The sequence below is a fragment of the Dicentrarchus labrax genome, unplaced genomic scaffold (assembly GCF_905237075.1).
Source record: "Dicentrarchus labrax unplaced genomic scaffold, dlabrax2021, whole genome shotgun sequence".
Taxonomy (NCBI): domain Eukaryota; kingdom Metazoa; phylum Chordata; class Actinopteri; family Moronidae; genus Dicentrarchus; species Dicentrarchus labrax.
The window spans coordinates 10770049-10795585 of NW_026136715.1; the positions used below are offsets into that span (position 1 = coordinate 10770049).

At 42.4% G+C, this 25537-nt stretch overlaps 1 protein-coding gene across 1 annotated transcript in view; it reads left to right on the forward strand.

Annotated features, from left to right (window-relative positions):
- Positions 1-25537, forward strand: part of LOC127376881 (serine/threonine-protein kinase WNK2-like) — a 42391-nt gene that overhangs the window by 3698 nt on the left and 13156 nt on the right. The window contains 17 exon segments of the mRNA XM_051424254.1: positions 11416-11588; positions 12278-12498; positions 12588-12745; positions 14569-14657; positions 15204-15423; positions 17130-17406; positions 17493-17608; positions 17915-18823; positions 19479-19886; positions 19888-20694; positions 21343-21534; positions 21714-22145; positions 22502-22828; positions 23050-23093; positions 24434-24593; positions 24701-24817; positions 25332-25502. Of these exon segments, the coding sequence (XP_051280214.1) occupies positions 11416-11588; positions 12278-12498; positions 12588-12745; positions 14569-14657; positions 15204-15423; positions 17130-17406; positions 17493-17608; positions 17915-18823; positions 19479-19886; positions 19888-20694; positions 21343-21534; positions 21714-22145; positions 22502-22828; positions 23050-23093; positions 24434-24593; positions 24701-24817; positions 25332-25502 (4821 nt within the window).

Below are 25537 nucleotides of genomic sequence, written 5' to 3' on the forward strand. Positions count from 1 at the left end.
GTTGATAAAATGTTATGGTTCCTGGTTCTAAAAATGTGTGAATAATTTTCTCTTCCTTGTTGTACTTCCTTGTGTTTTTTATACTTTAAAGTTGTGTTGAATTTAGAGTTTGTAGCCCCTTAGGGATTTACCAGGATGCTTAATGTTGTTGTGTGGCATGAAAGGAGTCATTGTAAAAACTAATCTGTTGACCAAGAACCCACACTAGGCACAATCACATCAGATCTTCCTGTCAATATTCAGCAAACAGCAGTGGTGCAAGTACAAGTATCAACTAGTCTTAAGGTTGCACCTGAAGTAGGGAAGCATTTATGCCTGTATTATGCATTTAGTGTTGCATGCAGATGAAGCCAGCTTGACCTTACTAAGGAAACTGTGGTGGAAGACGGGGGAAGACAGAGGAGTTCTCTGTGAAAGAGATATGGCTCTGTGATTTTCCACTGTTTTCCCTCTTTCCAGTGGTCACATGATTTCTCTGTCTAGAAATTTTAATCTGGTCCTGTGTTTATTCTCTCTCTCTCTCTCTCTCTCTCTCTCTCACTCTCACTCTCACACTCACACTCACACACACACACACACACTCTCACTCTCACTCCCCTGCCCCTTTCCTCCTATGCCCGCCCCTTTCCTCCTATGCCCATCTCTCCCACATCTCTGTTTTTATGCCAGGCTGCTGGCATAACACAGATGGCCCTGGCTCAGGCAAGGATGTTAATCTGAGAGAAAGATGGCTGTTGAGTTTTTCATTGTCGGGAAGAAACACTTCTTGTGTTTCTGTTTGCCTCATTCTATCACTGGAATTTATTTTTTAAACTTTGGAAACTTCCTGTTTCTGCCAATTGTGGCTCTGTGTATAGATTTTTATCTTAGTGTTGAATGCTGTGCGCACACTTGCAGACACAGGGTTTACTTCTGACTTTGCAGGCCACTCTGTGGTATTTGGCAGTGAGCTTGTTGTTCTGTAGATTAAATCTGGTTCTCAGCTTGTGAATGCAGAACTCACAATGATACCATGGCAGTGATATGAAGCTGCTTGTCTCTGAGTGTTGGCTGGAGATTTGGCAGTTCTTAAACCAAACAAACCCAGCAAATGACACCATGAGTCACTAGGTCAATTTCTTGGTTCCAAACACTGGATTTTGTTGTAATGGTAGATTAGATGGAGCCATGTTATAGGATGTTAATGGGTTTCTGAGCATAGTTTATGACTGACTTAACATGTATAGCGCTAACAACAACAACCCGTACTTGACAGCTGAGATGGAAAAAGGAAAACAAAGTTGGAGATGTGAAGTGGGTCATTGGTTACAGCCCATTTGGCATTAGGAGGCCCGGGGAAGCAGGGGCAGCCAGACCTAGCGGCTGTAGCTAACAATGCCTTGTCAGTGGCCTCATCTTCAGGCATGCCGGAGCTCCTGTGTCACTCAGCCAACCAAAGACCCTGAGGGAAGGAGGACAAGCCTGTTAGAGCCACAGCAATGCGGCCTGTGGTATTGCTCCAACAGGCTTGTTGGAAAGAGGCTAGTTAATGGAATCTCCAGATGGATGAAAATTTGAAGGAAAAACCAACACAAACCTCTTAGCCCCTCTCTGTTCCCCCCTAGCTGTTCAATTAATTCACATAATTTTCATTCTCATCAAACCATTCAATGACCCCTTATGTCCTATATGAATGCATTGCCATGTTTAATTCATTCAGTCGCAATTTTTCATTTAATTTGTCCCTGTCTGTCCCCCCCTTTGTTGAGACAGTTATAAGTATTTGTAACAAAATCTCGAAGTCAGAGGACTTCTGTAAGTTTAATATGCTTGGTAGTAAGAGCTTTATTATACAGAGGTGGACAGAATTAAAGAAACACCTTACAGTACATTGCAGTAGCCCAGAATGCATTTGTTGAAGCTCATAATGCTTGTCAGATGGGTTGTTTAGTCACTTTCAGGACCACAGTTTAGAGTATTGTTAAGCAAATTCCAGTTGTATTTTGGTCAGTTTTTGGTGACGCTCTATGTATGTCAGCTGTATTTTTGATTGCATCACATCTGACTAATTGTTATCATATTGTCGTCATTGATCATATCAGGATTCAGTGAACAACCTCCAGAGACTCACCTTTAGCATACGTACACACTGCAGTTTAACCTTGAACTTTTAACTAAATGGCCTTTGACCTCCCTCTTCCCTCCCTCAACAATAGCAAGTGTCACAACTACTCATTAAGACTTTAATCCCTTTTGGAATTTAAGATGGTTATTTGAATGAAGAATGAATCTGGGGCACCTCTATATCCTGTTAAGGCCTCCTGCTTAGGCTCTGTGGTATGAAGATGAAGGATACTTTTGATACACACTCTCGTTGACCTCTGCATCACTAAGCTATTTATGTTATAATGAGTGGAAAACAAATGGCCACACAGTAGCACTTGTTTCTTAAATCTAACTGTAAACTGTTGACATATTATTTTGACAGCTCATTTTATATGTTAAGCCTCTTACGTTCAAGGACTGTTTGATAGATTAGAGTTTTTCTGTTTAGTCTGAGTAAAATCACTTTTAAAATTATGGCTGGGATATATGTACATGTCGTACATCCATCTAAGGGTTTGTGTGCGTGCGTGCGTGCGTGTGTGTGAGTATTTGCAGGGTTTTCCCCCCAGCTTATAATGAGGCAACGGTGGTACCAAAGGTGTGACCTACTGAACCGTAGTTAAATTTATTTTTATGCAAAATACATTTAAAGTTAATGCACAAGGCCGTATATAGGCTGCACATGGTGTATTGCATGAACATAAGCAATACCGAGTAACCTTCTGATAAATTCTAACTTTATTATGCTTATTGGATAGTGTTTGGTAATTTAAGAGTTTGTAATTTCTGGTGATGTTGCACAGGGTTGACCTGTAGTAAAAGGTGTCAATGATATTCTGTTCACCATGGGAAGAAATGTTACAAAAATAAGGGAGAAACGCAAATGATCTTCTGTTGTGTGTGACAGGTGGCTATACAACAGCACAACATAAATACATTTTGGACTAACATATGTCTGTTTTGAAATTTGTATTCAAATTTGTATTCAGTGTGTATGGGGCAACAGGAAAACAAGTTGGTCTCTAACACCAGTACTCTTTTCTCCATCACTGGTTCCTTCCTCCTGCAGCAGTTGCCTATATTCTGTCCACTGTCAAACCTAACAAGTTTACTTTTTAGTAATGTGATTATGATTTTATCGGCCAGCGCTGTTAAGCTAGTATATCCTGCTGCTATACTATCTTTGTAGCGTAATACTGTAGTTGCAGTTACGGTTGTCAGTGATGCATTTAACTCAGCGCTCTTGAAATTGGTTTTATTATTAATGACCTCAGACAGTAAGAAGGCTTCCTTTCCTTTCCTATAGTTCTCCATACAGGAAAAACACTTGCTTGTGTTTTGCCTGTGTGGTGTGTTTAGTCTGGGTCAGGGTATTATGCTGAATCAAGGCTGTCTCTTTGGCGCTGTGCCCCCACACTGCAGCGGCTGATAAAATGGTCAAGGGAGGGGAGTTGGCCAGGCTGCCCAGTTCGGCTGAGGACATTTTTACCCAGAGCACCACTCTACTCTGCCGTGTCTCAGCTTCAACCCTCATCAGTGAGAAAAAGGGGCACATGTACAAGACTGCCTACCTCCCACACCCTCACTTTCTGGCTTGCACCAGTCTACGCTGGCTTCATTAGGCTTTAGTCATTTATATGGGCATTGAGCACATTTGTGAATATTTGTCTCAAATTCAGAGCAGCTGGGTGAAGTTGCCACCCTGGGTATCATAGCACCACAGCTATTTGTAACTAGCTGTATTAGTTGTTGTATGGATTTACAATGGCTTTGAGTATCTGTGTGTTACCATGTTTGGTGCCTGTGCAGGAGTGTGTGTTGAAGATGTCACCACCAGCTGTCGTGCTCCTGGGTTCTGCTGGGCACACTGGTTAACAGCAACCATGGCCTATTTTGATCTTTGCTGCTTGACTACAGAATCACAATAACGGATAATTGATGTCAGTGATTATTATAATAGGAGTATTAATAATCAGCTGACCATCTAATTAAGCCACTAATAGTTTCAGCACTACTGAAGGTGTGTGTCAAGCAGACCGGTGATTAGGATACTTTGATTCTCAGTGACTTACCCTGCTCCCAGGCCCTGTGTATTATTAGAGAGAGGTTAACGAGTCTGTTTGCAGTGCATCCGATGGAGATGCCAAGGTTTCCCCCAGAATGTTGTTTAGCTGATGTGGTCAGCCACAAAGATTTCGGGTTAGAGTTTGAGCGTCTTGTCTTGTAATCAATTAAGTCATTAGACAACTGCCTAAACAATAATCACAATCATTCAGTATGTGGCTCTGCTTTTCCCCTGGAGGTTAAGGTGTTATTTCATAGAAGTATATTCATTTTATATGTTAGTGGAGGAGGCTGTATTCCTTCAACAATCATTAGAACACCATCTGACCCTTCTCTCTGTCTCTAGTTTTAGAAGATTGCCAATATATTGGAAGGCCTGTATAATCAGATATTGGCTTTACTGCTGAAAAGATTAGTCGATTAGTCTATTAGTCAAATCAAATAACAACCAAAACAAGCATTTTATGGTTCTAGTTTCTCAAATGTGGGGATTTGCTACTTTTGTTTTGTTCATGTCAGTAGTTGGCTTTTCTATTGTTAGATTATGATGGCCATTTCCCCTCTTTTCTGACTAAAAAGTTATTAAATGACTTGAGAAATCCTAGTTCAGAATTGTAATTTTTGTATCTAAAAAAAAAAAAGAACATACTGCCAGACACTTATCTGATTTTTTAAAACAAAAATATTGCTATCAACCCAACCCTAAAAAATCCAGCGTCAGTCATGCTCTAAACAAAGATGTGATAAGTTTGTAGTTGTCATGGCCGTTGCATAAGCAGCATTAGTCTATGAGGAAGCAAGTGTGTAATCAGAAATTTTTGTTTTTTGTCTCTGTGTCAAAGAACTGTTTGTTTGTCAGCCTACGCATTTAGTCTGTGACAGGAAAGAGATTCACAGGAGGTTTGTATGCCCTAATCCACATTGGCTAACTCTTGGTCACAATCACAACAACAAACAGAAACTCCTTTTACTATTGTTCATTTACAGTTAATATTAGTCAAAAGTGTTAAAGACTGCTGTTGGGGGTGTGGTGCTGTCATTCATCTCCTTCTCAAAGATTCTCCCATTTCTCTTATCTCACTCCTTTCCCACCCAAACAGTAGTAGTCATTCAGTCATAGGCTGATGTTAACAGTATTGTCTTATTATCACGGTGGCTTGTCATCTTTGACGGTGCTCCTGTCTTTCAGGCTTGACAAGGCTGGGTGTTATATGCTTATTTTTTTCTCTCCTCTTAGACTTCAGAAATCTCACCAGCTCCGCTTCATTTAAAATATTATACTGTGGCATCCTTAGTGCCAGTGTGCCAATTAGCACAGCTTGGGTGTAGAGTGGCTGCATGGTAGGGTAACATTGAAATAGAGATAACACATTGGCACAGCTGATGGCCAAATTCTCCTGCAGTCATGACTGATGGGACACAATTCAGCTGCAAGCAGTCTGCTGGCTCATGGCTCGCCCTGCACCAGCTTTTGTTACGGCAGCGGAAGCACTGCAATACTCATCTGTTATTGAGGATTGGTGCAGAGGGTGGCAGGGTGGCCAAGTAATTTAACATACCTCCTTCAACCTGGCAACCAGGGTTCATGCCCCAGGATTACAAACATCCTCATTGTTAAAATGTGTAAATGAGCTGTGGATGAGACAAAGCTTTAGGGGTGGTGCTCTGTCTCATTCTGACCTCTAGTAAAGAGAATCGTCCTGCATGGATCAATAAAAAACTGACATTATTGTGACTTCACATTGCAGTGTTAAAAAGCTATACTAAGGCTGGGCAAGGTAATGATATGTTGCGATACAAATATTTGAAGATTTTACCTACCAGTCTAATTTTGTAAAAGAAAATCATATTATGAACCCAGTATCATATCAAATCATGGGTTCAGTGTATCTTTACATCCCTATTAAGGCCTGGTTGCCCGGTGGTTTCAGTGTGGCCAGCAATCCAGTATGTGTGAGTGAGACAAATCTTTACAGTTTTACCTTTTTAAATGTCTTTAATGATTTCCGGTTTAGTTTGTAAATTTTTTTCTTTCTTAATTGCCCTAGCCAAATGTTGTGACACATATGGAGTATGCTGGGTTTAGCTAAGTTTTACTGCAGAAGTTGTTGACAAGTTGTTTAATATAAATCCCTGTCACACTATTGTTAATAGGCCCAAATTATGCTAATCTGCTACTTGTTAACCAGGGATCAAGATGAGGCCAGGTTAATGGGGCAAAGAGGAAATTATAATTAGCCACACAAAGCTGTGGTTGAATTTTTTTCCTTTTTTTTTTCTTAAGCGTAATTTGGCTGCCATAATTAGGACTAATGCTGAAACCTGTTGATCTCCTAATAGGTTTACTCCACTCCCAGCTTCACTGAACTTGTGAACTGTCGATGTCATCAGGGGTATTGTGAGAATAAGGAGTGCTAGATGAGATGGATTGCATGGTGTCTAATTGGTGACTTTGGTCAGCTATGGTTCTGTGCTGTGCTATTGGCCTTTTCTATTTGCATAGTGTGTGTGTATGAGCACTAGGACAAAAGTAAAAGACCTCATTTCATAGAGGCCAGAAAGGTCTTCTGGCATTTAAAATAATGATACAGTCCTGTACAGTGTTTGTGTGAAGGCCAAGTAAGGCAGATTGTTTTTTATCATTTATAATAGGGTGTAACAAAATTCACAGTTTGGTATGTACTTCGGTTTTGGGGTCACAGTTCGGTACATTTTTGGTATTTTTTCAGTACAGTAGGGAAAACAAATCAAAATTTGTAGCAAGAGGCAGCTTGAACGCTGTGTGGAGAGAAAGACTGTTTGTGTTTGTGTGTTTGTTTGGTTTTGCTAATTGACACATTTGGGTGATGCTGTAAATAAATATAATAAATCACATGTTTTTAAGTTTTTCCACTGACATGTCAGCATACAGTTTGGTATCGCTTTCCACTTTTGCGAGACTAATCGGGAAACCATAATGCTCCCATACAGTTGATCTGAATGTCATGGGAGAATTCTCCAGCTCTGGTCTCTCACTTGTGTGCCATATGGATGGCAGCGAAACTACATGAGCTGGGATAACCTGGCTAACTGGGCTAAGCTGACAAGCATGCTACAGATGATAGACATTAACTGGTGCATTGCCAAATCTTTGTTGGTAAAACTAGCACATAGTATTTCTGCCCCCTTGTGTGGGAGTAGTAGACATAACTGGACTGTTTTGACAGTATTTGTTTGGGTCACAGGGCATACCAAACCGAAGAAGTCACATACCGAACAGAACATCTTGTACCAAACTGACATTTTACGGTAAGGCAATAATTTAATTTAAAGTCTGTTAACCTGGGTGCCTGGTAAGCTCAGTCGGTAGAGCTGGTGACCCATATACTACAGCGGCCCAGGTTCGAATCCGACCTGCAGCCCTTTGCTGTGTGTCATCCCCTCTCTCTCTACCCAGCTTTCCTGTCTGTCTTCAGCTGTATCTTTCAAATAAAGGCATAAAGACCAAAAAAATAAGAACTTAAAAAGTCTGTTAACCTGCTTAAAGCCTACTGAAATCTGCTCGTATCCTTCTAGGCTGAAGGCTTGTATAAGATTATTCACACCTTTAATTTGGGGTATGCGGTTTAAGTTATGAGATGGGAAGAATCCATCTTGATAAATGTCATGACTCACCTTTTTTGCATCTTTAAAGCAATTTGTACGTGAAACTCTGTGTGTGTGTGTGTGTGTGTGTGTGTGTGTGTGTGTGTGTCTGTGTGTGAGTGTGAGAAAGTTTTGGGCTTCAGAATTTGTGTTCATAAAGTTTTCCCTGCCTGAGAACTCCATCATTCACTTGTGTGTGCTCGTGTGAGCCTGTCAGTTGTCTCTTATATTGATGCTCCAGAGAGAGAGAGCCTGCCTCAACACTCTATAGCCCAACTGCTCTACAGCTCCACCCTACGGGGGGCAATTTGAGTCTATCAGTAGTTAATCAATAGTAGACCCTCATCCTTTCCATAATCCTTTTGTTTTTATCAAGCAAAAAGTGGGCCCCCTGAGGAAAAATTGGCTGCGTCATTCTGTTAGTGAAACAATGTTTTGATTCATCTAGCTACACACTATTGAGCCTGTACTGTGAGTTTGTGCACACCTTATGTTTGTAATGTTGTTTGAGTATAGCAAGTTGTTTTTGTTTTTTTACGCTTCTGTTCATGGTAGAAATTCCAATGTAATGGTAAATCCTTTGGCATGCTTGTAGAGCTCTCTGCTGTTTAGTTCTTGTGTTTATTGGTGAGCTGGATATTCCTGATAGTTTGGCAGATTTATGTTGCATGGTGTGTTTTCTCTGTTCTCTGCATGGGTTTGATAGGCCACTAATCAAGCTTGATTAGCAGTGCTAACTGCATTACACAGACAAGCTTCCAGGCTTTTTTTTCACATCACATTCTTCAATAATCTCCAAGCTACTTATGTATCAATGATTCACCAATTAAATGGAATTTTCTTTCCTGTATGTTGTGCTTAGAAACTCAAGATGTATTGTGTCCAGATAAATGTTGGTATATAAAAGTAGGCTTGGCTAGGACTACTAACATAATATCCACTTTGCTGGCACTGTAATGTACCTGGAGTGATACCATCTACCAGTGCATACCGTACATTCTGTAGCATAGGTGGCCTCAGTGTAATGCCAGTTCCAAACTAAGGCAGTGTATGTGCCACACACCACCCGTTATATTATGCATTGCTGATTATTTCATTATCTGATAGAGAAACAACTCAAGCCTTTTATATAAAACCAGTTAGCTCCCCTTACTGGGAACTGTAAGTCTTATAGCTTTTTATCTACCCTGAGATCCTCAGGTAAAGTAGCAGAGCTGATAGCCATCTCTCCACAATAAGGGCGCTTTCTTCTTAAATGGACAGTATGTATTAAAGATAACATGTGACATTAGGCCAGGAACTTGACTTGAACACATAGTTTTGCAATTACATGGTGTTTTTGCCTGCAACGTTCCCAGGACTAATATTTTAATCTATTACCTGGTCTTCTTCCTCAGGGGCCTCCTTTTTTTTTGTATCTCAGTCTGAAATGTCTGTTTTGCTGTATGAGCTACCAGAGCTGTGGAACTAATAGAGCTCAGCACACAGATGTAGTGGGTGGCAGCGTAGTGGAGCGCGTCTTTATAGATTGCTTCCTGCTAATGTCACAATCTATTTTTCCTGTCCCTGCTGCCCGGTATGGTTTTTCTTTGTGTGTGTTTAACCTCGCCTGGGCGGCTCCTCACTCTGCTGTGGCCAGCTGAGCCTTTTCTTTAAGCCAAGTGTACAGTACACACTTGATAAGATCCTGAAAACATTCATGCACACAAACACTAGATGATCTGTGTGCAGCACCACTCGAATTTCAAATGTAATGTAATAATGAGTTGTATTTGTTAAAAGCTCACATCCCTCACAGTAACGATGAAGCAGTTAATGAGCCTCATATATTGATGCGTCTGTGATATCTGTTGTCTGGTGTGTGTGTGTGTGTGTGTGTGTGTGTGTGTGTGAGTGAATATGTATGTGTGTGTGCCTTGGGACTGGGAGTGACATTCTTCCAGTGTCTCAATGTGCATATGTATCTGTCTGTGTATCTCGCCATGCTGTGCACAACACCTCTGAGCCTACTTGTGGCTTCTGAATTATGCAGAAGCCCCAGTGTCTGCTGAGAGAGAGAAAACAGAAGTGGGAGAGCAAATGGAGGTGTGTGTGTGGGGAGTGTGATTGGGACTTGGGGAACACTATGTGGTGGGGGTAAGGGGGTATTTATGAATAGAAGCAGGATTCCTGAAAGATGAGCGTAGAAATGATGAGAGGATGGGGCAAAAAGTCATGTGGGGGAGAAGATGGCTTGAGGGTGGAAATATACTTCAAGCTGTCTCATTCCTCACTCTCTCTCCTTTTAGACCTGTGTTTCAGGTAAACTCCAGTCCATGTGCTGTTCTTGTGCAGCAAAGAGCACTTGGGAAGAACCCAGCCCAACTTGGCCCAAGCCTTCCATTGCTCAGCTTGCCTCAGTAGAAAGGGTTCTCTGCAGAACTGAATTATTCATGGGACTTTAGAAGAGTGCAGTGAAAATCCCCACCCCCCACACACTTGCACACAAAACCCGATATGCCACATTCACACACACACAATGCTTTATCATGATATCACTTCACTCTTCAGCACATTGCATCACAGCACATCTTGCTTCATTGTTAATTTTTAGGGTATTTAGTCTTATTTTGTGTTGTTACATCTCACTGGCAGTTCACTGAGGTTGAATAATTAAATTGATTAGATCTCGCTAGGTTGTGTTCGTTGCATTCCACCGTCCGTGTCGTCCGTCTCTGTGAGGGGTGGGGTCGTGCTTCCAGTCCATGCTTAGTGCTGAGTGCACGTGTGTGCTTGTTACGTAAGTCGTTGCTGTGGTGGTTTTAAAAAAAAAAAAAAAAAAAAGGGAAATCGCAGTAAAGAAACCCCTGGCGGTACCTAGAGCAAGGTGTTCTCAGAGTTGGGGCAGCCTTATAGAGAATTGGAGAGGGAAGGCATTGAGAGGGAGCGGTTACCGAAGATGTTTCTGTGTGTGCAGGGGATGTTGGGAGAAGGGAGTGGTTGATGTCCGGGGTGCAGAGAGGGAGACGGATTGCAGATATGGGGGAGGGGGGGAAAGGAGCATAAGGTAGAGGATGAGAGAGTGAGCAAGCAAGTGAAGGAGACGGAAGAGATCGATGACACATAACCTTTAGCTGCAGTGTGTAAAGGGTGTGACCATGTTAATGTGTGGGTTCGTTCTCCCCCCAGTGTCACAGTGGTTGTCACCCTTTTAATGTCTCATTACACAGCCTCTTTGTTTCTGGATAAATTAAAACTGATGAGTGGAAGGTTACATCTGGTGTTATGCTTTAAAGATACTATAAATATCATACACATGAATGATATTTAGGCTGAATCTTGTTTCTGTTTGAGAAAGCCACTTGATCTGGATTCCCCCCACACACGCACACACAAAATGACTGTCATCATTAGCTTTGATATACATATGGTCCAATTAGAGATGCATATATGGCTTAAAGACTGACACTAACCTCCCTCTCTCACTCTGTCTTTCCGGATTGCTATTGCTAAAACATATTGGATGCATCAATTGAAAATATGCAGGGAAGTGCCTCCAAGATGACAGCCTCTTCCATCTGGTAGTTCCTGTGAAGCAAATATGATAGTACCTCATCATTAGGGCTTCACATTAAGTATTTTTTTCTGTCGTCTTTCTTCTAGGATCGTAAGCTGTCAAAAGTGGAACGTCAGCGCTTTAAGGAGGAAGCAGAGATGTTGAAGGGTCTTCAACATCCCAACATTGTTCGTTTCTATGACTTTTGGGAGTCACCCGTTAAAGGGAAGAAGTGCATTGTTTTAGTAACAGAGCTCATGACGTCAGGAACACTAAAAACGTGAGTACTTATGAAGGCAGATAATTGTACAGACAACTTCTCTGACACATAAGTGGGGGAAAAAAACATCAGTGAGAGGGGTCACACACAACAAGATTTTTCACTAGGAGTAATCAGAGTCTGTCTCCAAACTATGTTTCACCAGGAGTCATTAATAACATCATAAATAAAAAGTACATCATGTTTAATTAGGAAGGGCAACTGTTAACAGCATACTGCCATTAGAAACAGAGTACAATTAGCTAATAATTGGCCTGATCAGCCAGCGTCAGTAATCAATGAACAGGTTAATAAACCATTAATCAAACTAATAACTAACATCAGTGAATGTCAAACAACCATATAATACTTTAGCAATTACCTAGAGATTCTAGAGTGGTAAAAGATTATGCATATAATTATTTATAATTAAATTAAAAGCACCCTGCTCCAAACTCCCTTTAACAGATACTACAGATTAACCATTCCTAACGTGTCTATAAACACATGTAACTCTAGAAACACAAGCTGACATCATATGTCAACTTTCTCCTTGTCAATCTGGCATCAATATATCCAAAGATAAACTGTTTTGAAATTCTGACAGATTTTTTTACACTGGTTACTGTGACCTTACCTTGTGTTTTTACAGAAAATCAATTTTGAAACATATAATTGTCAGATAATATGTTTTCCTCTCTTTCCTACAGCTATCTAAAGCGTTTCAAGGTAATGAAGCCCAAGGTGCTGAGGAGCTGGTGCAGACAGATCCTGAAAGGCCTTCACTTTCTCCACACCAGAACCCCTCCCATCATCCATAGAGACCTCAAATGTGATAACATCTTTATCACTGGACCTACAGGCTCGGTCAAGATAGGAGATTTAGGACTGGCGACACTCAAGGCGGCTTCCTTTGCTAAGAGCGTCATAGGTAGGAGACTGAAATGTAATGTGGCGGATTAATGGTTCTTAAGCTAAAGAAGTAAATTACATATCCACTGGACATTCCTCTCTGTTCAGGTACCCCAGAGTTCATGGCTCCAGAGATGTATGAAGAACACTACGATGAGGCTGTGGATGTCTACGCCTTCGGCATGTGTATGCTAGAGATGGCCACCTCAGAATACCCCTACTCTGAGTGTCAGAATGCTGCTCAGATATACCGCAAAGTCACTAGTGTGAGTCCAGATTCTGTTTCCAGTTTGTTTTAAAATGAGACATTTTAAGGAAAATATTTGTCTTGCTGCAGATTTCCCAAAGATAAGCTCAGTACTCTGAAATGGTAACAGATAAAGATAAGTGAACTATAATAACCTTGTAGGAACAGCTGGGGCAATATACTAATAATTAATTGTGCTATTACTGTACAGACAAAACAGATTTTGTGTCTAAAATTAAAACAGAACAAAACAAAAAAGCTTGTTGGTGCCCCAGTCGTCTAAAAGAGACCTTGCTTATAAGCATGCATTTTGTAATAATTCAAGGTCATGTTTAGTGATCCTGTAAGATGGGGCATACTAATGTCAGGCATGTTTGTGGCTTCTCCCCCACATAATAAATCCAAGGAGTTTTTCATTGCAGAAATATTTTTTTTCAACAGAGCAGGGTACCAGATCTGCTCTGCTGTTTCAGCTAGATGGATCTTCAGCTTTGAATTTCTTGGGTGAAGAATCTAATGAGCCATATGGAGTCACAGAGGGAGCCCAAATCTCCTTTGTTTTTTAGATAAAGCCTAAAGGCTGTATTCCATTCCGTTTCAATGAATGTGTCTCTGCTAGAAAAGCACAGCAAACCGTTTTTAGATTAGGGGGTGTCTAAAGTCATGATAGACTTCCTGATTTGATGAAGAGTATTGATTTTCCACTCTTGAGACTTGGCAGGGTTGGAATCTGAGAGATGACTCTTTCACCTGCTGTTAAAGAACAGAAGGCCTTTATGTCCATATTAATGGCTGGACAGCATCATTGCAACGGTCTCTAGATACTGTTCTCTGCATTGTTACTGTATGCATATTAGAGTGTCCTGCAGGGACTACTGCAGGATATTAATAGGAGATTGATCAAAGAGGAACCATGATAGTTTTATACTACTCCCTGAGCACATACAGCATATAGCTGCATAATTGGTAGGGATGTTAATTCAAAGGATGCATATACTTTATATCTTGGGTGAGGAAAATGTCTATTTTCAAGAAATAATGATCTCACAATTTATGTCAACACCACAGATAATGCTGCACCATGGAGCACCAAAAAGAGATTAGTAAAGAAGGTCAAACTGCTGAGCTAAGAAAATGCATTTATATAGTATTACCAAAGATTTCTTACTGTTGAATAAAGTATGAAAAGGTCTATAGAATTTTCTCAAACCACTCCTGCTGTCACTGTAAATTCCCAGTCAAAACTACCATAGGAATCCAGGCCAACTGTTTCGTAATTGTAGTTTGTAGGCTCCACAATATGAAAGGAAAAATAAATTGCTATATGATACACGATAAGTAGGAACTATCATTATTTCATCACAATTTTCACTGAAGAAAAACTATTATAATCATGATGGTATTTGTTGTGGTCTGTACCAAGCAATCATGTTTCTCACATCTGGAGAACAAGATTTTACCTTTATCATACATTTTCAGCTGCTGCCATTTGGCCATGTTTTGATTTTGAAGATATTTCAATTAATTGTGCAGCCCTAGTTTACAAGCAAAACATCAGGAGCCAGGGCAGTGGTTTGAGAGATTTCTATGGATGCTTTTTAGAATCCATTGCAACCCACATGGATTTTAGCTGACTGCAACTGCTGTACTCTGTCAAGGTTGACAAGCCTATGGTGTGATTGTGTTATACTTAAAAGATAAGATAATTTGGGGGTGGAGTATCACAAAAACATCCCCCAACTCTTTTTTTCTCCTTTGTTTTTCCTTTTTGATTATTTTCATCAACACAGTGTCCTTTCATGGTGTGTACTCAGCATTTTGTTTGTATTTCCCTTTCCTCAGGGAGTGAAGCCGGCCAGCTACAACAAGGTCATGGATCCCGAAATCAAGGAGATTATTGGGGAGTGTATCTGCCAAAAGAAAGAGGAGCGGTGAGTGACTCCCCATCATTGTCCAGTGTCCAGCCAACAGGGCCCACAAGGTGCCCTCTCATCTTTCATGCCTCGTCTCACCTCCCCCGCTTCATTGCTGTGGTGTTGACAGTTGGGCTCTCAGCAGCACTGCAGTCTCCCACCATATCTGCAGGATGTCTTTCATTTCTGTTACATAATGAGTTTATGTACAGAGGGGAAAATAACCCTTAATTAGCTTCCAGGGGCATTTTTTTTTTTATTGAAGCATGATTGGGTTCTGTGAGTGACTTTGTCTCTGCAGCACATGTAATCCATGTATGATGTAATTAGCCAAGATGTCCTTTTACTATCAACAAACCAGAATTTTTGTACCATTGGATTGCCTAGGTAGCCAAATGGTTACAGCGCATGACAACAATGCCTGTTTGATTCCAATCAGCGACTTTTGTTGCATGTCATTCCATATGTTGTACCCTAGCTAACTATTATCGATGCTCAGGTTATCTGCGAACGCTGTACAATACAGATATTGGGCGTCTTAAGCTTTGCTGTCCCTTCTCCCAGGTACACAATCAAGGACCTGTTGAACCATGCTTTCTTTGCTGAGGACACGGGTGTGCGGGTGGAGCTAGCTGAGGAGGATGATGGTAAAAAGGCCTCAATAGCCCTGAAACTGTGGGTGGAAGACCACAAGAAGTTAAAAGGGAAGTACAAGGAGAGTGGGGCCATCGAGTTCACGTTTGACCTGGAAAAGGAGGTCCCTGAGGTTGTGGCGCAAGAGATGGTGAGTAAATAATTGAGGGTATAGTCAGAAGAACTTGTTCATAAAAATATTTGAAGATTTTAAAGTCTTATGTACTTCTTTGTTTTACATTGTGCTGTCTACATTAAAAATATTTGGCTGACAACTAGAAACGGTTCGATCTTTTCAGAATCCTTTGCATAATTTCAATTTCAGTAATAAATTAGTTTCAACCCATGCTAGTGATGAGGTTTGTCATGTTTTGCATGTTTTTGTGGCTTTGTATGTTCTAGCTGCAGGCAACACTCCTATCTCATCATCAGGGAATTCACTCAAATGCAGATTGCTGGTGATAACTTGTTCTGCTCTTCCAGGAATCAGTCATTACTGTTTTATTTTTTTCCTTTTGTTTACATGGTTTTCTCCCGTTCTCCCGTCTTTGCCAGTTTTTTATTGCAGGGCCTTACCTTATCTGATGGTGTTCACTGAAGATTGCTCTGTGTGGAAGCCATGATAATACTGACCTCAAGCCTTTATCGCTCATCTACATTACACAGCACCATGAAATTATTTTTTGGGGTATGGGAGTAAGAGAAATGGAGTTAACACAGCTTGACTTCAGCTGGAGAATGTAAACATAATCATTGTCTGGCTTAACAGCCTTAAACACGTGAAAAAAACTAGAACGCAGTATCAGTAATACCAGAGAGACCCTATCTTCAGTGAGACATTTACAAGGAGGATAGTATTTTCAAGATTCGGTGGGACTATTCAAAATGGCCTCAAACAAACTTGCTTTGAAACAGATTTACGCTAGGCCTATCTATTGCATCAGAACTGAAAAAAATATGTAATATGTTATCTGATATTGCACAAAGACATCTACTGTACCATATGTGCTTGTACATGTGAAAAAGAGTGAAAGACAGAGGTTTTAACAGTATGGTCTGTCTGAACAAAAATCGCTTTAGTAAGGTCCGTTCTCTTCCGATTATTAGATAGAGATACTTTGTTTAACACTCAGCCAACTGAGACAGTGAGCGAGAACCTGCTGTCCTCACCTTCTCTTTTTGTTTCTCTTGTTTTAACCAGTGTCTTCCTTTTCATTCTTGCTCTCTCTCTCTTCTCTCTCTCTCTCTCTCTCTCTCTCTCTCTCTCTCTCTCTCTCTCTCCCACACACATCTCTTTCTCTTCTTCCTGTCTGCTCTCTCTCTCTCTCCGTATGCTCTTTTGGCCTTGATTGCCTCAGGCTGTGAAGCTGAGAAAAAAATTGAAGGCCTCTGTAACAATCGCCTTGGGGATGTGAGCAGACATGTGGACCAACATCACAATGAGATTGTATGGCCAGCATGCTCCCACTTCAAGTCACTCCTCTTTTACCCTAATGAGTACTTTCTGGTTTCCTTAGGAGCTCTGTAGTCAGTTTATACATGACTTTATTTGTCCCCCCTTTTAAAATTGTATTTTGTTTCTTCATGTACAACATTTGTTCTATGCATTGTCTGCATCTTTTTTATTTGCAGATTTAAGAATCCTGACAGTTCTGTTGTTAACAATGAACCAAGCTGCTGACAAAGAGAATAGTTTCCCACTGCTCTGATCCCCCTTAAAATAGATTTTCTATTCCTTCTTTTTCTTGCTCTTTCTCTCTCCCTCACATGCTCCCCTTTTTAATGCACCCTCTCTTCTCTCACATGCTCTATGCTAAAAATATCCTGGAAGTCATGCTCTTCCCTTTCCTTTGTCAGGTGGAGTCTGGCTTCTTCCACGAGAGTGATGCTAAGACGGTGGGAAAGTCGATCAGGGACCGCGTGGCGCTGATCAAATGGAGAAGAGAGAGAACAGTGTCTGCTGCAGCTGCAGTGGATCAAGGTGAAGGGGGCCACCGGGTCCAGATGACACCATCTCAGGGCATCTCTGCTGGGGCTGCACATGTAGGACAGCCTTTGCTGGAACCAGAAGAGCCAGAGGCAGACCAGCACAACAGGCTGCGTAACCTACCAGCCAGTGCCACTTCAGTGACATGTAAGAGATTCTGTTCCTCCACTTAGAAACACACATGAGCTTAATCTTTGACTTTTTATGACTGCATGATTTGTGTGTCTCTGCAGCAGACAGCACACTCGACAGTGGCATGGGCTCCACTGTGTACTCAGACTCCCACAGCAGCCAGCAGAGTGTCCTCTACCAGTCCCTGCTAGAGCCTATTACTATGGCAACACAGCAGGTCTGTATCAGGAGCATACACACCCAGGTGGACCATGTGCATTCAAAATACACACACTCTTTGAAAGCAGTCATTGCTCACGTGGCCTTGGAACAGAACACAGGCGCTGTAATCCACATTTGTGGACATGTGCAGATCAGCTTTCATTAACACAGTCATGCGCATTACATACACAAGTATTTGTCATACATTCATGTATTATTCCAAGCTTGTTTGTCCTCATCTCATCATATAGTTCTTGGTTTTGGTTATGATCTCTTTATTTTGAGTAACATGTGATTTGCTTTTGGGTTGCTCCTCTATCAGTGCCAGAGCACTGGCCCTCTTCTGACAGATCGACCTCACTCCTGTGGAAAGGGTGAAGTATGGGGGGCAACGCTAAGCCCAGAGCTCAGGACTCGTTTGGGAGCTGCAGCCCGGAGAGGAAGTGCCCCTGTTATTGACACTCAGAGGGCAAACCACATTGCCCATCTCCATGCCCTCATTCAGTCTCAGAGATCAATCAGTCCAACCCCCACAGTACCAGAGAACCAGTCAGAACTCAGCCCCTCTGGGCTTCACTCAGAGGCTAAGGATGGGTCCCCCTCCCAGAAAACTCTGCCACTGCTGCAGGTCTCCCCTATCTCTCCACCTTCTGAGTACCGCCGCCTCAGTGACACCAACATCAGGCTGTCATCAGAGGCCACCAATGAGAACTTAACACTGCCTGTGCAAAGTGGACGCAGACACTCCGACCTTAGTAGTCTTCTGAGTCTAACCTCTCATCATAACCACCATTTTGCAATGCATAGAAACCATACATGCCAGGCCTGCCTCTCTTTGCTTCTTCTAAGATCACGAGAAGGGGGCCACAACCATCCTTCTGTTGTCAGGCCAACGCACCTCTGCCCATGTGACTTCAGACACCACCAGTCCTCAATGCACACCCCTGGTTATGGACGGCTGAAATGTTCAAATGATTGTTCCGATTTCTCACTGCTTCAGCAGTCCCTAATCAATATAATCAGCCGCAAAGCAGCCCCTTGTCACACCACACCCACCCAAGCCTCCCAGCTGCACTCCTCAGCTGCCCACAGGCCTGCCTGCAGTGATGGAGACAGCAGCCTGAAGAGTCATCTCCCGAGTGGCAGTTTGATTGGGGGCCAAGAACCCCTCTGGGACTGCAAGGATAGATTCTGTGCCGGAGAACAGCAAGTTACCAGGGCTATGGGAGTGGTAGGTCACAATAGCAGAGAAGTTGCTTTAGTTTCCCATGTGGGGCCACCTGCTTAACTGATTTCTCCCAGCCTGTAGGAAATATAGCATTAGTCTGCATGGAGCGGGTCTGATCTCCCAGCTACTGTCTGAGTCCTTCTTCCTGCGTAGCCCTACAGAGCTGACCGTCCTCTTAAAAATCATAAGCTTGCTCCTGTCGGAGAACAACTGTGCAATCTCTAACAGACCACGTTTCCCTGCTGATTAACTTTAATCAATCCCTTCTAGAACTGGCCTTGATTTTAACATTTTTGCTCTTTCTTTTTTCTTTTCTGCATTCTGCCTGAATGCTACAACTGTCTTGCTCCTTAGCTTGCCTTGGATAGATGGCCACTGACTGAAGGAGAAAGGGTGGCTGTCTGATCTCCCTCCTCTCAGTCTCTCCTTCCATTTCTCCCTTGCGTCCTTTTTTTAGCACACACCTGTCACCGCCTGCTCATTGTTGAAACAGATGTTTCATTAACTTATTTTTATCTCTCATCCTCTCATTATACTTGAATCCGGTATGAGTTAATGTAATTGTCACACATATTAGCTTTTGTGGGATTTTATCCCTGACCAGTAGATTTCTCTCACAAAAGGATCTAATTTGAATTTCCTTCCTTTGTGTCCTCAGGCCAGTTCGGCAGGTCACCAGAATCAACCATCTGTCCAGGGCCTGCCCTCTTCCAGCACAGCAGTACACACACCACTGCAGTACCTCCAGCCTGGACACAGCTTCCCTGCTCCTCCATATCAACACAGTGCTGCAGCACCAGCTCCAGCTAGTCTGTGTTCAGCTCACATTCAGCATACGGTCGGTGGTGCTAGCTACACACCTCCAAATGTGCAACAGACCCAAGGTGCAGCAAGTATTTCAGCATCAGCTTTGCCACAACATGTTGCACAGAGCTACCAAGCTCCAGGCCACCAACAGCAGCAGGCAACTGCAGCAAGCTCTTTGACTTTTCCTTTGAAAGTCCAACAGAGTTGTCAGAACTGTGCAGCCCAAACTCAACAACAGGCTCACACTGCATCAGGATATCCTACTTCAGTTCAACAGACTGACAGCAGCAGCAGCAACCACCCTGCCAGCACAGCAGCCAGCACAAAGTTTCCCCCTTGCATCTGTAGCGCCGACTATGGCAGCCACAGCCCAGTGTCATCCTGCACAAGCTCCCAGTGCACTGCAACAGATCCAAGCTGCAGTCAATCTGCAAAGTCAGCAGCCTGGTCAGAGCTCCTCCACACCAGCACTTTATAGCCAACAGATACCTATTCAGCAAGAGCACCAACAGCCCTTACTGCAAAATACTCAGTCCAGTATACAGCTAACACAACATGCTGGGCAGGCTTATATTCAGCCTCAACTCCAGCCTAGTCAAGAAACTCTGCATAGCATACACCAACAAATGGCACAACAGCCTACTCACCACTCTCAAAGTCTTCAGTCTACTGGTCAGCAACAAGTACACACCCCAACTCTGCAGAAGCACAGTCAGAAAACCATGCAACCAGCAGTTCGACAACAGAGCCAGGATGTGTCCCAGTCTACTATTCAACAGGTTCAGACCCCACCTTGTCAGCCTCATCCAACAGCAGCCCCAGTTGTGCAGGTTGCAGCCACACACCAGAGTTACTCTGCTGCAGGTCTACCTGATGCTGCCTCTCAGAGCTATGCACATTCTGCCCTCAGTGTGCTGCAGCAACAAACGGCTTCAGCTCAGAGCCAGTACCTGCCTGCACAGTCTACAGCTGCTTCACAGGTCTATGGAGGAGCTAACCAGGTAGTTACTCCTCAGAGCCTTCCAGCCTCTTCTCAGCATATCCAAGCTGCACATATCACCCAACAGGTGAGTGAACAGTGTTGATGATAACTATTTAGTATGTTGTAGCAAGGTGGCATACATAGTGCCCCAGTTTTGTTTGTTTTCCCTCCTCTGACCTCGCCCTGTTTTTATTTTTCATCAGTTTCAACCCTATCTTTGCATCGCTGCTTTCCTGAATCAGGTAGAACGCCTTTGTCTCAACACACTTTGTCACTGTGGGACTCAATGTGGGAGGGACAGAAACGAATCTAGTTAATGCTAGTTTTGTAGCTACTCATATTATGGTGTCTGGTTTTGATTTGGTGCAGCTGTATTGGAAGCAGCTGTGTTGGTGGATAGTACGTGAATGAAAAAATGAAGAGCCCAATAAACAGGCGTTTCCTCGGACAACAGCCAACAGAGAAATAATTGAACAGTAATGAAAACAATAGCAGTGGTTTTACCCGCTGCATCCGCCAGCACCCCTAGGCTTGCTCTGTGTCTGTGCTCCTGTATGTGCAGCAGATTCAGACTGATTCCAGGCTTAGGGACAGGATGGAAAATATGAGCTATTCTGATCTGGGTCAATAGCAGGAAATGCAGATTTCCAAACAGAGAGATGAAACTGGAATCCTTGCCATTATTGAACTTCCTCCCTTTTTTTCCCCTCTTTTTCTTCTTCTTCATCTGTAGAATGTTCCTACTGGTCAAAACATTTCACAGCTTGGACAAGATGGACAGGGACATGGGCAGAATCTTAGCCAATCAACTTCCAGTGTTGCAGCCCAGGCACTACCTCCTCAACAGTCGATGGCTCAGGCTGTCCACCAACAACTCCAGCCTCTGCAGATTGCAAACTCTCTACCGCCAACACACCCATCCCAGGTATTGTCACTCTGGTCTCTGAGCTATTGTATGTTGTTTTTTTTCGTGGATTATACACACCATTAACAATAAAGACTTGAAGCAAGTTATCTTTATGCATCTTATTCCTATGTTTGAACTTTGTTCTCTAGATTATTTCATTTTTCTCTGTTCCTTTTCTTTTTTTCTTTTCCCTTCAGTTTCCTTCACAGTATCCCACAGTCCAGGTGATGACAGCTGTGACTGACTGTGAATCCTCCTACCCTCACTCCTGCACTGCCCCTCACCCTTCAACCTCCTCTTCTCTTAACCATATTTTCCTTTCTCCTGCTCACAATGTTCCTGTGACCCCCTCTGTCTCCCCCCTTTCTCCTCTGCACATTGAAAATGCATTAGTTTCACCCATCCCAGTGTCCCTCATGCCTTCCCCCTCACCTGTGCTGGGAAAGGTTGGACCCACATCCCCACAGCACCAGCCCACCGCTGGTCTGCAGCAGAGTGTTAGATCTGAAGTTTCTCATTCACAGCCTGCATTCATAACAGCACTAACCACCCATCCCATACACGCACACGCTGCCCAGTCCCAGAACACACACCCTCCCACAAATGGCAGCACTCAGCCACTGATACAGGTAATTATGATGGCTGCAATGGAGTGCAGATGTTTACCAAGAGGGTGTGAACTGGAACCTTTGATTGTGATAATCTCTTTGCATCACAAAAAAGTGCTTTTCACTGTGCTGTTGTTCTTTGGCTGAAGGAAAATGAACATTTATATGTTGTATGCTGTAAATAATGCGGATTGAAAAACTCAAATCTTTGTTAATCATTCTTTTTATACATAGATAAAAATTCTGTATTTTATTTTTGGATGAATTGTTATCAAGAAACAGCGAAATGTAACGGATTATTATTATTATTATTTTTATTATTATTAATAATGAAGATGATGATGATAATGATGTTTTATCTTGTTTGTCTTTTACAGCAGCTTCCCCAGCAGGCCCAAGTCAGCCATCCTGAGCTTGTCCCTTCAGCTCAGCTCGCCCAACCTGCAGTCTTCTCCTCACCTGTGCACAGTGGGTCAGACCCGGGCACAGCTACCGCTGCTGCCCAGCTGGATAGCAAGAACCCATGCCAGCTGCCCCCACAAGCCCAGTGCCAGACTCAGGTTCAGAGCCAGATTCCTGTGCTGCAGCCCTCTGACTCTCAGCGAGCATCATCTGGGTCTGCCAGTTCCAGTCTGACTCAGCAGAAACAGCTCTGTACTCTCACTGGAGCTGCAGGTCAGGGTCCAACAGAGAACAGCACGGAGGTATGGAATGACTCACTTCCACACTTTTAAGTTCTCACTACTTATTTCTTCCTCTGTCCACCTTTCTTTGCCAATATATCCAGTGCACTCACATGCAGTATCACTCGACTTCCTCTCAAGTCACTGTCAGGAATGTAATCTAAAATGAAATAATTGATACATATTGCTCTCTTTTATTCACTCTCTCTGGTGAAATGTTTTTGTTTTTCTTCTGTGTGTAGGATCAAGCTGCAGAAAAACACACTGGAGGACAGAGCTATGACAGGTACTAGCTTATTTGCAGCATTTTCTTAGAATTATAGTCTAGGCCAGCTCTCAGGTGCTGTCAAATTGACATTAATCTGTAGAGCAAAATGCCTGATAAGCAGTGACATGAATGTTGACATAATGCATTTGGTCAGACTCAAGCATTATAAAGTTATTGTTTTCACTGTAACAGTAGCCACACCAATACTTAAGGTTTACGTACTGTCATTTTACCACAACCTACATTTAATTGTAGACCCTTGTACAATGAAATGTTAGTTGTAGTTATGCTCCACACACACAAAACATATCTACAATTATTTAAATTAGAATCAAATCAAATCAAATAATATATAGAGTTACTTGTATACATCTATTCTTATACACACATACACCAAGAAATGTATGTCCAGTTTCATGTCATTTATTTATGGTGGAGTGCGGAGGATGAGTTGAGTCTCACAGCCTGAGGAAAGAAACTTCTCCGTAGTCTGGTGGTACAGCAGCAGATACTTCTGTATCACTGGCCCGAGGTTGTGGGAGTGCCATGTTAAAAGAATGCGTAGCAGGACCTGAGGCAGACGTTGTTTACCTTTTAGAAAACATTGAGGATGATCCACCAATCCTCATAAATAATGTAACAACTCCCAACTACTCCAGCTAGCTGTTCCTCCGAAAGTAAAAAAGCATCCTATTTGTTATACTGTATCATTTGCTGTGCAATGTGGACCTAGTGGGCAGCCATCTCTGCTAACTTTGTCTGGCAGTTTGTTCACCAAAGGACAACTCTCCAGCTAAACACAAACATGTCTTTAAAACCACATTGCACTCTGATGGAATCTGTTGACCTTTCTTATCATTGTGACCAGCAGCAGCAGCAGCTAAAAGTTCAGTTGTTCCTTCATAATAGATAGCAGATAGCTAATCCTCCACAAATCTATATCCCATTTAAGCTTATGTGGAGTTTGGCGTCACCCATGGCTGGTATATCAGGTTTATATCAGGTTTATATCAGACCAAATCCTAGAGGCATTCGAGAGCAGTGATACATTTTTACAAAACCTTTTCACTTGGCTCCATGTCAAGGACGGGTGATAAAGACCATTGGCCTCTTTCCATTTCCAGTACAAGATGTCTGTCTATTGCACCTAAAAGATTGTGTGACACTAGATATTGTTGTGTCTCAAATTCCACACTATTTCTCCCCTATCTGTCCACCATCTTTTTTTGGGCAGTTTTGAACATATTTGGGCATATTTGTGTAGATACAAGTGTAGAGCTGTGTGTTCGGTATACAGGTATTCATGAATAAAATAATACTTACACTAACTATTACTTGCTTTTCCTCTCCAAAATCAGTGTCAACTCTGATGCCACGTCAGGGAAGGAGATGAGTGACGGTTACGAAGGGACACATGGAGGTAAAGGCGAAGGGAAAGTTCGCAAACACCACCGGAGGTCCACGCGCACTCGTTCTCGGCAAGAGAAGATTAGCAGGCCAAAACTCAACATGCTCAATGTGGGTAGCCAAAATATATTTCAAAGAAGAAACTTGTTCCTTTAAGCCCATGTTCATAAAGAATGTAATACTAGACAATGTATTTGTTGTGTCCACTCTGGTTGCAGGTGTGTAACACTGGCGATAAGATGGTAGAGTGTCAGTTAGAAACTCATAACCATAAAATGGTCACTTTCAAGTTTGACCTGGATGGAGATGCACCAGAGGAGATTGCTACATACATGGTATGTAGGCGTTACTGCCACTTCCGTTGATACGATGGTTTTTTTAGCGTGCTGTAAACTGTGGATTGCCTGAAATGCTTTGTTATGGCTCAGAACTCTGAAACTCCCTGTGTTACTGTTCTCAGCTGCAATGCACCAAAAAAATCTATGTCTCTCTCTTGCTCCTACTCTCACACTCATCCACTCCCAACCAATTCATATTCGGCTTATATTTATAGATGGATAGATTAATATTTATGGCATAACTGCTCCACCAACTTATTGTGTTTTAAAATAGGGGGTCCAAGGCAAATACCTACGTGTGAAGTTGACTAAAATACATACATACATACATACATACATACATACATACATACATACATACAGACATACACACATTCATACTTAAGAAACTCAACAAATTATGCAAAAGTAGATTTTGGTAGACCTTAATTTGAATTGCTTTATCTTGGCAGCAACTTCTAAAGATAAATCTTTAATGTCATGTTGCCCTTTTCTCCATTGTGTCCCTCAGGTGGAGAATGATTTCATTCTTCCTTTAGAAAAAGAAGTGTTCATCGAGCAGCTGAAGGACATTGTGGACAAGGCTGAGGACATGCTGAGTGAGGACACTGAGGGTGAGAGGAACTCTGACCAGGGAAGCAGTCCCAAACAGAGTGAAGGAGGTGGCACACTGGGAGCAGAGGTGAGAAAGAAACTGTTGACAGTTAATAGTTGCAA